General features: G+C 33.7%; 1 protein-coding gene across 1 annotated transcript; it reads right to left on the reverse strand.

Annotated features, from left to right (window-relative positions):
- Positions 1–206: 206 nt before the first annotated feature.
- LOC124441438 (kinesin-like protein KIF16B) lies at positions 207–12,511 on the reverse strand. The gene is made up of 32 exons (XM_046991911.1): positions 12,212–12,511; positions 12,065–12,134; positions 11,869–11,961; positions 11,215–11,331; positions 11,104–11,139; positions 10,974–11,035; positions 10,621–10,736; positions 10,454–10,523; positions 10,258–10,330; positions 10,097–10,164; positions 9,711–9,811; positions 9,405–9,518; positions 8,809–8,975; positions 7,864–7,983; positions 7,534–7,653; positions 7,402–7,453; positions 6,963–7,097; positions 6,711–6,793; positions 6,329–6,414; positions 5,924–5,968; positions 5,218–5,271; positions 5,097–5,150; positions 4,963–5,025; positions 4,332–4,752; positions 3,054–4,264; positions 2,497–2,784; positions 2,377–2,425; positions 2,208–2,291; positions 1,724–1,915; positions 1,268–1,357; positions 921–1,004; positions 207–645 (listed from the first exon to the last, which is right to left on the reverse strand). Exons 1-32 carry the CDS (start codon positions 12,256–12,258, stop codon positions 487–489), a joined length of 4,524 nt encoding a protein of 1,507 aa, XP_046847867.1. The 5' UTR covers positions 12,259–12,511; the 3' UTR covers positions 207–486.
- Between the last annotated feature and the right edge of the window lie 609 nt (positions 12,512–13,120).

The following is a 13,120-nucleotide window of genomic DNA, read 5'->3' on the forward strand; positions in this document are numbered from 1 at the left end:
CTTAAAGCATTTCCATTTTATTTGTAAATTACAATAGATTTTTAAATCAATTGAAGAATTGAATGAGATTTATGAAAACAGGAAGACAACTAATATTAGAATTTAATTCGAAGCTTTATTTTAAAGTTTCCTGACTACATCCTCGCAACGATCTCTATATTGCAAAAACTTTTACAGTATTTACGTCTAAAATATAAAATTCACCCTTATTAAATATACGATTTATTCCACACTTTGTACATAGTATAAATTACACAATTAATTTTATTTAAATACTTTTCCGAAAAGGATAGATATAGCAGAAGACACTCATATGGAAAAATGCAAGAAAGAAATAATGCAATATATATATTCAGGTGTTTCAACGAAATTCTCTTGTTTACGAAGATTTGCTTTTGTTTTATATTGGTATTCAAGTTGAAAATTAAAAAAATCTTATTGAAATATCAGATCATAATATCTACCAGGAGTTATCTGTGGCAACTGTCACGAGGCATTGTATGCTCTGGATTGTTCGAAAATTCCCTGCTTGAAGAAGTTATGAAAGTAAGCAAGATCCCATTTTGTTAGAGTTTGTCCTTCTGGAACATTTAGATGACAAGTTCTCAGAGTTGAACAGAGATTTAACATCTCCCGTAGATAATTCTATAAAAATAATTTTTATAACTTAAACATAATCATTCAAATCTGTAACATCTGAATGCTACAAAATGAATAAACTTTGAACGGAGGACGAAAATCGAGCAATTTTCCTTGTCGCTGATTCGTATCGATGGAGTTTTATTTTGGAAAATCTGTGCTACAGACAGTAAAGTCAATAATTATGATCTCTGTTAGAACACTTTTTCAAACGTGCTTAAATTCGGACAATTTGTCAAAACAAATTGATAGCAGGTATAGTTGACAATAAGTTCACGAACCTCTAACATTTCTTTACGCATTGAAACGAAATCTTCATTTCTGTTGCCGAAAACTCTTCGTGGAGGAAAGCTAACATCACGAACCTTGAAATGATAATATATAAACAAAGTCCAGTCGAAACAAGTTATTCAAACTCCCCAATACTTTAACAAAGGCCAATCTACAATCAACTATGTGTCCGATGATTTTAAATTTCACCCCATTCACAAAACCATCTTCCATTTTCTTTCACTTCGAAATAGCATGATTAAACTAACGACATTAAACGTCGTTGAGGAGTAGCTCCCCCCCGGCAAAACAGACATTCCATATTCATAAGAGGGAGGTGCACCTCTTTAGACCATACCTCTGGATGCCTATTTTTTATGTCGTTATGCATTTCTCGAAATTTCCTGTATCGTCGAAAAACAGTCCAAGTGTCATCTCCAACGGTTATCTAAAAAACATATGCGTCAGTACACGTCGCTACCTTGTTATTCACACAAGTCACCATTCCTTGTCATTCTTAAACTGCTTTGAATGGGCTGCACACGTCAAAAAACGTTAAAAAATATAACTACACTGAAAATGTTCTCAAAAACTTCGAGAAATTGCCTAAACCATTGACAGACACCCCCCTCCCTCCCAGAGTCGGGAAGAGGTCGTTTATAGGCAAACAAATAAAGGAAATTTTGAAAAGGTTAGGATGACGGTTTCACTTTGCTCATGAATATACGTCAAAAATATGTAATAAGCTACCCACCCCCACCCCCCTAAAGAGAAACTTGGAGTGAGTGAATAAATCTAAAGAAACCAGCACTACCTTGACTTCAAATACGTGATATGACACACGGCCTATGCCTCGTATCTTGAAGCGAGGAATTTCAATATAAATCGTGTTTCGTTTACTATGAATGACGGAGGCCAGGAACTTTGACACAGGAGTTGGTGGGGGTGTTATTGACGGTGGGGTAACTGATCCATCCAAACTGACAATACTGCCGCCGCGTCGAAGCTAAATACGTGCATAATGACATGTTCATGTTAGTATTGTCAACCAATCAAGTCTCGTGAAACTGATTTATAAAAATCACGGTGGAATTTTACTACAAAGTGGTAAAAAGTTAAAGATTGTAATACTTATGTAAGAGTTTCTTAGTTTGGTTTGATTTTATTACTATTTCATCCAACTAACATAAAATCACAAAACTAAAAAATTCCTAATTTGATAGTGAAAAGGATTTTGACAGCCTAGTAATAAACTGCTCACTATAATACATTACTCACTACAACTCAATTCAACAAACCTTTCTGTTACGAGAAAAATAATTTGCTATTTCTGCGTCATCGTTGTCATATACTTCATCAAAGTCGTTGTGTGTTGGTAAATTCTGCAAATACGTGAAAGAAAAATTGAAATTTTATTTTTATCACATAAATATCTTTTCCAACTTAAAGAAAATTTTTTCTACTTACAATCATACTTGTGTAGTTTCTTACTTTATGCTGCAATTGGGCAATCTCTCTGAAACAAATCAATCATAACAATAATAAGCTGGCACGTGCGAAACCCTTGGTATTCATAACTATTCCTACCTATCAGACGTTTCCAGCTTCCTTTTCAACTCTACAATCTTCTCTTGTGCTTCCTCTTTAACACTATTCAATTCGTTTTCTTTCTCTCGTATTACTGATTGTATTTCGTCAATCTTTTCTCGTTCCAAGGCCAGACGCTCTTGCTCAATTAACTCTCGTTCTTTAATTTTTTCACGTTCAAGTCGTTCGTTCTCTAACAATAATCTCTTCTTTTCTAGCTCCAGTTTTAACAAAACCTCTTCGCTCTGTTGTTGAAACTCTTGGTTCGTAATCAACGGATCAATGTTGCTGTACATACAAATAAACAAAACAAGCAGTATGTTAAAAAAAATACAAATCGTACAATGGTATGATAAGAGCAGATTTTAACTTTTCACACCAAAATCTTTTCTGATCACTTTCTTAATTTTTCTATTGACAGTGAAAGCAATTGCAAATGATTCAATAATGTTTTCCTAAATTGTCATACCTACTATGTTTGTTGTTTTATGTTCAGTCAAAGAGGAATGGAAGATTGTTTATTTCATAATGGCTACATCTAAAGTTTACTAACTTACCTATCGTTCTCATATACATTTCCATCAAACTTTTCCACAAACTTCATTAACTCCATTTTTTCCTCTGTGCGATCTTTCCTAAACACTTCTCTCATTTCTTTTAAATCATTTTCTATCATGTCTTTAGCCTTTTCCTCCATCGTCACATTTTCTTCCACAATCTTACAATTGCTTTTTAGTTCATTCAACTCTTTCTGTACATCATCTTCCTTCTGATTGATCTCCGTACGGCCATGATTACTCATTGCTTCAAAGTCAACACACAGACTTTCAAGTGAAAGATCTTCAGGTTTGGTTTCAATTCCCTCGGATAGTTTACGCGCGATCGAAACCACTCCGGTCTCGAATTTCTCACGCAAAGCTTCCTCTTCCATCAAGACTTCTTTCAACTTCATTTTGTCAGATTTTAGTTTACTTTGTGCTTCCGCTAACATTTCTTTGTAGTGATTCATCTTTTTTGTGTATTCTTTGATAGTCATTGCTTTGTTGTCTTTTAGTTCCTTGACTTTATTTCGTTCAGTTTCTAACTCAGCTTCACGTTTGGCTTGTTTTTGTTTACAATCACGACTAGCCATGGCTAATAAATCTTGAATTTTTTTTTCCTCAACAATACATTGTTCCTCGTGTTCACGTAACATAATTTTCCGTTTTTCTAATTCGGCTTCAAGTTTTTTAACTTCAGCTTCCTCAACTGATTCTTCTCTCTTTAATTTTTCAATCTTTTCGTTTAATTCAACAGCTGTTCGCCTTTCGGCAGCCAATTGTAAACTTCTCTCGTTGCATTCTTCCTCATATTTTCTCTTCTTCTCCCTTAATTCGGCATCATCAATTTGAGCAGTCTTCATTATCTCTTCTTCTAGTTTATACAACTGTTCCTGAGCATTGTGTATAATTCTGTCTTTCTCACAAGTTATATTTCCAAATTCGATTTCTGCCTCGGCCAATTGGTCAGCCGCAATGTCTTCTTCGGCTTCAAGCTCGTTTAAACGTTCTTCAAGAATCAGTCGACGTTGCCTTAATTCTTCATCCTTTTCAACTACTTCCCAATCTAAAACCTCCCGTGCGTTTTGAAGATGCTTTTGTGCCTTTCCAACCGCACTTTCACGCTCTTGATATAAATAAGATATGCATTCCTTCGACTTAAGAATTTTTCTTACAAGTCTGACGCGTTCATCTTCTAGATCTTCACAGTCGACCGTAGCTTGTTTTTTCTAAAAATATATATATATAAAATAACAAAAATATTGATGACAATAAGTACTACCTTTATAATAATACCTCATCAATTTCTTTCTCTAGCATGCTAAGGTCGTTCTCTAACGAATTCAAAATTTCTTTCTCCTCGTATATCTTGCTAGTTTCTTTGTCCCAGATAATCTTTAAGGCTACTCTTTCTTCCTCGCGGGCTTTGCGGGCAATCTTACTCTCGGTCTGAAGTAACATTAGTCGTTTTACTTCGTTATCAAGTTGCTCAATCTTTGCACGTTTTTCTTCATAGATTTTTTCTCTCACTTCGCCGAGTTCACGTTCCATGACTTTTTCAACATGATTAAACTGATCCTGGAGTTTCTCAAGTTCTTCTTTCTGACTTTCAATCTTCATCATTCGACTTTCCAGTTCGTGTTTATAAATAAGTTCTTGTTTGCGACGTTCTGTTTCTGAGATTCGGTGTTTTTCTTCCAGTTTCTCGTATTCAGCTCTTAATAATAATTGCTCAATTACACAACACGCTAAAGATGGGTATGATGATGATCCTCAGTATACTCAAATGCTATTATATATCCATCACAATACCACAAAAGAATTTCTTCTATAGCCCATTATGACTTAAATGAAATCCCTTCGCATCCTCTACCACATCTAATTTTACAATAGAAATCCCTTCTTACCTAGCATTATCCCGTCATACCTAGCATTATCCGCTCTTTCTGTTTGAGTAGTGACAATCGCCCGCTGTTGTTCAAGCTCTTGTCTGTGGATGAAAGCAGAGTAATTTTTCAGTTATAAAGCCACTACGTTGTATCTCAAAATATCACAATTCACCTGGTTTCTTCAAGACGCTTTGACTCCTTTTGAATTTCAGCAGCAAGCTCGTTTCTAAAAAAAAAGTGAAAAAGAAAAATACAATAATAAAGAAACAAGGATAAGAAGCGAGTCCACTCACTTTGCTTTTTCCAAAAGAAGTGATTCTTCTTGCTTCTGTTTTTCCAATAAATTCCTTTTTAAAGATGAGCAAAAACCTGGTCACAAAATAACTACACTTCACCGCAATAATGTAACAAAATACCTACCCTACATTGCAATAATGTAAAAATACCTACCCTACATTGCAATAATGTAACAAAATACCTACCCTACATTGCAATAATGTAACAAAATACCTACCCTACATTGCAATAATGTAACAAAATACCTACCCTACATTGCAATAATGTAACAAAATACCTACCCTACATTGCAATAATGTAACAAAATACCTACCCTACATTGCAATAATGTAACAAATTTCCTACCCTACATTGCAATAATGTAACAAAATACCTACCCTACATTGCAATAATGAAACAAAATACCTACCCTACATTGCAATAATGTAACAAAATACCTATCCTACATTGCAATAATGTAACGAAATACCTACCCTAGTTGCAATAATGTAACAAAATACCTACCCTACATTGCAATAATGTAACAAAGTTCCTACCCTACATTGCAATAATGTAACAAAATACCTACCCTACATTGCAATAATGTAACAAAATACCTACCCTACATTGCAATAATGTAAAGTTCCTACATTACGTTGCGTAATTCCAGTAAAATTAAATTCGTACAATTAAAGGGGTAAGTGAACAATTAATAGAGCTTACTTTGCTTCCTCTAGTTCACGCGTAAGTTTTCCTTCTCTTTCACTTCTAAATGATTGAATGAAAACGATTATTCACTAAACATACAATCAACCAAACACTGCACTTAAATAAGTGTACTATACACTACTCAATAACTCTGTTGGGAAATGGAGAAGAAGGAAAAATTAGTCATTACGACGTATAGTTAGCTGGTAAAACTTTGCCCACATCGCTTTTTCAATTATATCCATTTTTAGGTCGTAGGATCGCCCTCCCCCAAAAAAGGTCACAAGTCGTAGGACCACCCTCCCCACAGTCAGTCGTAAGACCACCCTCTCCCACAAAATCAGTCGTAAGACCACCCTCCCCACAGAGTCAGTCGTAGGACCCCTAAAGCCAGAGAGAATAAAAAAATCAGTTACATACCCTGTAATAAATCCTCTTAACAAATCAGATTCGCTGCGGAATGTCGTTATTACATTCGCACAATTCAAACCATTTTTGTTCATCGACTAAAATGTTTCAGAAAATGTTTCTGTATGCACGTGAAGACACAAATTTAAAACAGATCAATCACATGACATAAAAACTTTTTGGAGCTGATCAATTATGTGTATTATCAATGCAAAAGATTTATTTACGACCAGCTAGCTGCAACATAACAGCCCTATTTACTTTTCAATACTTTGAGCGAAGATAATTAATTATGCAAAACATTTAATTCACATAATTAATTTTGCGACGAATGGCCTTCGCTAAAAACCACGTTTGTCTTTCACATTAATTTACAACTCATGTTTATTTTTACCTTGCGTTTCTCCCGTAACTCAGCTGCTTCTTGGGGATGGTTGAAACGAAATAAATTTGTCTTTCCCAAGACAATAACATCTCCTACAAAATGTAAACAACATGTTCACAAACAAACAAAGATTTCCCTCCTCACATGATGAACCTCACCCACGTATCTAAAGTAACTGAGATTGAGAAAGATAAGGCATGCCATGTTTCATCTTTTAGTTTACTATCAAAAAAATCGCTCAAGTACTTGATCCCAAAATACCTTGATAAAGCTTGGAAGGTTTTTGTATCATGTTTCCATTGATAGTACAAAGAGAAGATAAAGGATTTATAACAACATTCCCAGCAGTATTCTCGATATGACAATGTTCTTTGTTTGTATCTGGACCACTTATTACTGTGAATAAAAGATGAAATAAAAATACACGAATAAAATGAGTAACACGTAAATAAAAATTGACTTATAATAAAAATTACAAGTCAATGGCATAGCTTCAGAAAATAAATAATAAAAAAACCCCGAATGTAGATGTCTCCTCTTCTTAATATTCAAGATAAAAAAACAACAGTTTTTTAGACGAAGTAGCTGATATTTCTTATTCATTACATAGCCAGACTGCAAATTTACTGGCTGGTTACATCACTGTTAATAGATGAATGCAGTAAATACAACACCAAAACTAGTAAATACGAATACTAACCAATATCCTGCTTCACACTTGCATCTTCTCGACCAATAGTCGTTCGCCCTTCCTATCACGTGACAAATCGACAAATTAAGCGCAAAGAAAAAACTTGACAGCAAATATTCGTTTCTACACAAGAGTACATACCGTCAAATGGTAAACAACAATTCCAGTGCTAAAAAGATCATCGTCAACAACAACAAGGTGTGGAAGTCCAGAGTCCATTTTGATTCCAACTCCTTCTCGTTGTAAAGCCATTTCTCTTTCCTGTTGAAACAAAAGCATAATTCATCAAGTACACCTCTTTAGATTCGACATTTTTTGCCTTAGCCATTTAGAAACACAAAACCAAAGACAAATGGGTATAAGCTGAGAAAGCGAGGGAATGTTATTTGCACCAAAAACATCCGTGTGGGGACTGGGGAGATTTAATGAATTTACTTTCAGTAGAAATGAAGAAAAAGGAAACTTTCGTACTTCCAAAATTTTTTGTGTTTCTTTCCATCTATCTTTCCATCGATCCGTAAGTTCGCTTACTCTTGCTTCGTTCTCAGAAAGTTTCTTCGCAGCAGCCAACTCAGCGCTTCCCAATGCTGCCTGCATACGACAAAACAAATAAGTTTGCCACAGCGGTAAAAATGAAGAGAGAAACCATAAATAAAATGACATGCATGGTTGTTTTGCTTTTTTACAGTTTTCAACGTTTTGCCTAATGTTCTATTGTGTTGTGATTGCCTATTAGAAATAAAAGATGTTTCCTGTGTTTGCAAAGGCTTATGCAAATCAAGGGGACCTTTGAGAGAATTCGAAAGCAGGTCAGTGCAAGCCCGAGATCGAAGGTCGAGGTTGTACATGCTCGAGAGTTCTCACAAACGTCTCTGAGGTTTGCATAAGCCTGTGCAAACACGAAAACATCTTTTATTTCTTCTATAAAGTAACAATAATGCGAAAAAGACAAACATTTTAAATTTTCCTCTAAAATGTATTCATGATCGATTTGCAAATTCTATTTGACAGATTGATTGTTTAGATTGATTTGATTGGTTGAGCTCAGATGTGTTTTGCACAGGCTAATGCAAACTCAGCTCTAGACCAATCAGCGCACGCGTTTCATTGTGTTTATTTTATAATTAGTTATAATACATTGGTTATTGGCTATTGGCCATAATCGTAAATGGTTAACCACATTTGACATTAAATTGTCGTCAGTGCTGTCATTTTGCATTTCAAAGGTATCTTTCAATTTTATTTTATAGTTATTTAGCAAAATAAGCAAAAAACTGAAGATATAAAAAATCTCAGTTTTTTAAACCTTCAGTTTACAAGATGTTTATTCAGAGTATTTTATCTTTCCAGTTGTACCAAGAGATTTTGCTAGTTCATAATTAAAGTAAGAAATGACGCATGACCATCTTCACCTACCGGGTCAACCATAGACTTAAGACGTTCAATTTCTGCCTTCAGTTCTCTTATCAACTTCACGTTTGAGTCTTCATTAATAGTCGGTTTATTTATAATATTCTTGGCACGATTTGCATACCTCAGCGTGCTTAAGGTCTCAGCGTAGTTTATGTCTGCAGGCGAGATGGCTAAAATGGAAGAAAACGAAAGAAGTTGCCTGGATAAATATTTCCAATAATTATGAAAGATTGCTAAAATCAAGAAAGTCAAATTTAAAGAATTTAAATCGATTCGCTAATGTGTCTTTGGCTCGGATTAAAACGCAATTTTTTATAGCAATCCCAAGTTCTCTGTCTTAAAACAAAAAGACGATTACAGGCAAATCATGCAAAACGCAATACAGTTTACAAGGAACATCTCTCTCATCTGATATTCAGTAACTTAGGCATCATTGACTACGAAATTCTTGCCAAGATACAGAGTTCCCAAGTACCCAACTAAGTTTAATGTAAATATAAAACTTGCGCACGTTAAATGCATCCTAATAAATTGTGATACAAACTGAAACATGAAATCAGAATTTATAAAATTTATTTTATTGAAATGTATCTACGTACTTGCAATCATAACTGTCTTTGAGTTTCCACCAAGACTATCTTTCAGTAACCAGGTTAACACCGAATCACGATATGGAATAAATATCTTTTTTTGTGGATGCATTGAAACGTCGGCTGAAATCAACAACAACTTAATCGTCAACGGAAAATAATGAAAAATTTAAAATTAAACATCTTCCTGGCCTAACTTTTGATTTACATTCCTGTGTGAGTGATGTAAAATAATGGAAAATAGTTTTGCATAACCTATAAGATATATTATATAAAAAACTTGACGATGTTTGTCAAGCTTTAGAGATCACTTACCTAAATGCGATATAACTGTTCCAAGAGTGACAAGAGATTTATTGATGAGGGCACCTTCTTTTAAACGATCTCCTGTAGCACCTGTAGCATCCGCACGTTCACTAAACACAAACAACAGTAAACTTTAACAACATGATAAAAGTAAACAACCATTATAATGTATTTGGCAAAGGAAAAGTAAACCAAAGGAGCTTGAGATAACTGTAATGAATATTAAAGTTTATTATATTATTATATTATATATATATATTATTGAGAAAAATATGAATATAAACTTGCTTACAAATATGACTTTTTAAACACTACAGCATAAGTTGTCTTTTACATGTTTTTATATTAAATACTTTGGATACATATTTATGGTTGATAAACATTAGTTTCTTTACCTTCCAGCTAAATCAACCAAGTTAATTTTACTGACTGTTTCACTTGGCATATCATGATCAAATTTAGCCTAAAATATGAGAGAAAAATCAATAAATGTATACAAAAGAAAAAATCACCAATTCATAAACCAAAACATAATATAAAATAATAAAGAATGAACCTGAGTAAAACTTATAGTGAAAATGGCATGTGATCGACTGCTGACATCATTCATGTTCGTACTTGCTGTTACTCTGCATTGAAGATAATTTTAAACAATGAAGAAATTACAAAGTAAAATGTTGATATACAGTGAAACATAAATTATGTAAATATAGTAAATATTTTGGGCTCTATCTTGTTACTTTTGAACCAACCTCACTGAGCTTCCTTCTTTCATAAGTTCATGAATGCTCTCAAAATCTGAGACAAGATGTTTTGTGAGGTCTGAAACAAAACACATTTTCATCACCCAAATCTCTTACTTCAGGTGAGCAATAACATTTAGCATTTTAACATGCCAAGAAATGACAATACATACTACCTTGAACATAAATACCATCTTGTGGGTGCTCACGTACTTTAAGGTTGTGTTGTACTGCCCCTTTGGCAGGAGGGCGAAGCAAGTCCCTCACATGTTCTTTGTAGATTTCTAAATAGCTACAAAACCATAAAATTGTTATTATAATATATAAGATAATCAAATTAATATACAACAATTAAAAGTTTCATGGGTATTAACTTTCAACATTTGCTTTTACAACTTATAATTAACACATCATAAAAAGCAAATATACAGTAGAACCTTTAATAAGCGGTCACCTCTGGGATTTCTTGTGTGACCACTTAACACAGGTGCTACTGTACATACCAAAGTAAATTTTTTCTTTCATTTACCTGACTTCAGTTCTATAAGAAACTCCCTGGTCCCTGTTTGCATTCATTTTTGCAAACATAGTCTAAAATGAAAATAATGACTCTGGTCTTTCTAAATTTAAAATAAAAAATTGTACATTTTAGAGAATACCTCACAGATTCTGGGAATAAGCCCGGGATCTTTTTCCTATTAACAAGAGTGAATGTATATCAAAATGGATAAATGCATAAATATGAAATGTTGAAGAATTGGCAGTCATACCGAATCTCCCATCATTGTATACGTTTTTCCTGAGCCCGTCTGTCCATAAGCAAAAATACATGCATTGTAACCTTCAAAGGCTGCCTTTACAATCATCAAGCCCAAGTCGTTAAATACCTACAAAAATGATGATATAATTGTTTAATCGAAGTATATTAGGATATAGAATTTAGAAAAGTCTCAATTATAAGCAAATGTCATATAATTTTAATAAAATTACAAAAGTTTGTTAAAAAAACTGTTAATGAAAAAAGTTTAAAATTAAAGGAAGATATTTTGGTGAAAGTCACAAATTTATTGCAACAAGAAATAGTAAACATTCCCTCCAATAATAAAATATCGGGAAAAGCTCAATGCGTATTGATCAAATATTAAAAAATCATAATCCACATATAAACGATATTCATTCATAGATGTATTCCGGAAATAAGAAAGAACAAAAACCAAATATAATATAATGCAAGAGTTGAGAAATAGTTGTGCAGCGCTAATACGAAATATACCAGTAAAACAAGTTTAACAGATCGTTTTGACAGCTTTTATGTAAAGTTGCTTGAACGTGTCAAACACAAGAAGCAAAATAAAATCTAAAAAAACCCGTGAATTACTGCAAGAATTCAAAATTGAAAGATTTTATGTAAAAACATTACGTACTTTCTCTTGATCAGAATAGTTTCTACTGCGTCTGTCAACAGACCAATACGAATGGTCAAATGTAAACTCTTTAACTTTCTCCATTGCGCTTGCCTACAATGAAATATATTGAATGAATTGCGTTCAGAACAGCAACAAAAATGTTGATGGTATGCACGTTGTATTGTATATTATATTAGGTAATTTTTGAACGAACTTTAAAGTTAGATATCTTTGTCCTTTTCCCTTCCATTCCGATGATAACAGAAGCTCCTTTTTCATTTTCCCTGAGTTAGGTATTTTATCAACAAATAAACATTAATGTTTAAAATATAGCGCCAAAAGCATGCACAAAACTACACACCTTCCATTTAAGGGTCTCACACGAACAGCAACTTTCACCGAAGCCATTTTAGTTTCACTTCTCAAGAAACAAACGTAAGGCTAATTATTTTAAAGTAGTATCAGGTAGGAAGCTCTTCTATATAACAACACACAGCCATATTTTTAGCAAACGAGACATTATTTACAAAGTGCTTTAGCCAGATTAAAATCGACAAGTTTTCGGGGTCGAATTTCCAACTTTTACATGACCTTTTCCTCGGGGAGCTTGGTAGATATACCCGGGGGTGATTCCCCTGCATAACTAATGACCAATGTACATCTTGACCTTCTACATCTTCAAGGGATCGAAAGCTAAAGATTTGACAACTAAAAATCTAGATCTGTTGTTGGCAGTAGGTAAACGCTGGAATTAAATCTATATTCGAATTGAACTTATTCACAAAAAATTGACCTTTTCACCTATCTATTTTCTAGAAATACCATACAACTGCTCCAAATTCCATTTTTTCCATTTTCACGAACGAAATGATAGCGTTGCAGTATAAAGCAGCACTCGCGCGGTTTGACGCATTGAAGAATGACAATAGAAATATGTCAAATATTTTGCAAATGCAAAGAAATTTCAGGTTTATAACAATAAACTAACAACACCTATATACAATACAATCAACAATAACAAAGAAAACGAGGACATAATGTATTTTTATATTATCACATGTTATCACACAAACTCCAAATGGAAAAGTTTGGTTTGCATTTAGCTTACGACCATATAATGTCCGGTCCGCTACCTTGGTAACGCAGCAGTTAAAGCAAATGCGTCATTTGCACAGTTATTCTTTAAGACTTTATTCTCGTCCATATTTTATGTTTCAGAAAGTTCTAATTGTCTTCGTTCGTACTCATATTGCTCATCTACTCGTCTACT

Source organism: Xenia sp. Carnegie-2017, unplaced genomic scaffold (genome assembly GCF_021976095.1).
Source record: "Xenia sp. Carnegie-2017 unplaced genomic scaffold, XeniaSp_v1 HiC_scaffold_20, whole genome shotgun sequence".
Classification (NCBI taxonomy): Eukaryota; Metazoa; Cnidaria; class Anthozoa; order Malacalcyonacea; family Xeniidae; genus Xenia; species Xenia sp. Carnegie-2017.

Excerpts from the sequence above, each read along its gene's own strand:
- LOC124441438 (XM_046991911.1), bottom strand. The coding sequence starts at position 12,258 with ATGGCTTCGGTGAAAGTTGCTGTTCGTGTGAGACCCTTAAATGGAAG. Across the intron at positions 11,962-12,064 it reads CAAAGATATCTAACTTTAAA|GCAAGCGCAATGGAGAAAGT; the intron begins GTTCGTTCAAAA and ends ATTTCATTGTAG. Across the intron at positions 11,140-11,214 it reads ATACAATGATGGGAGATTCG|GAAAAAGATCCCGGGCTTAT; the intron begins GTATGACTGCCA and ends TCTTGTTAATAG.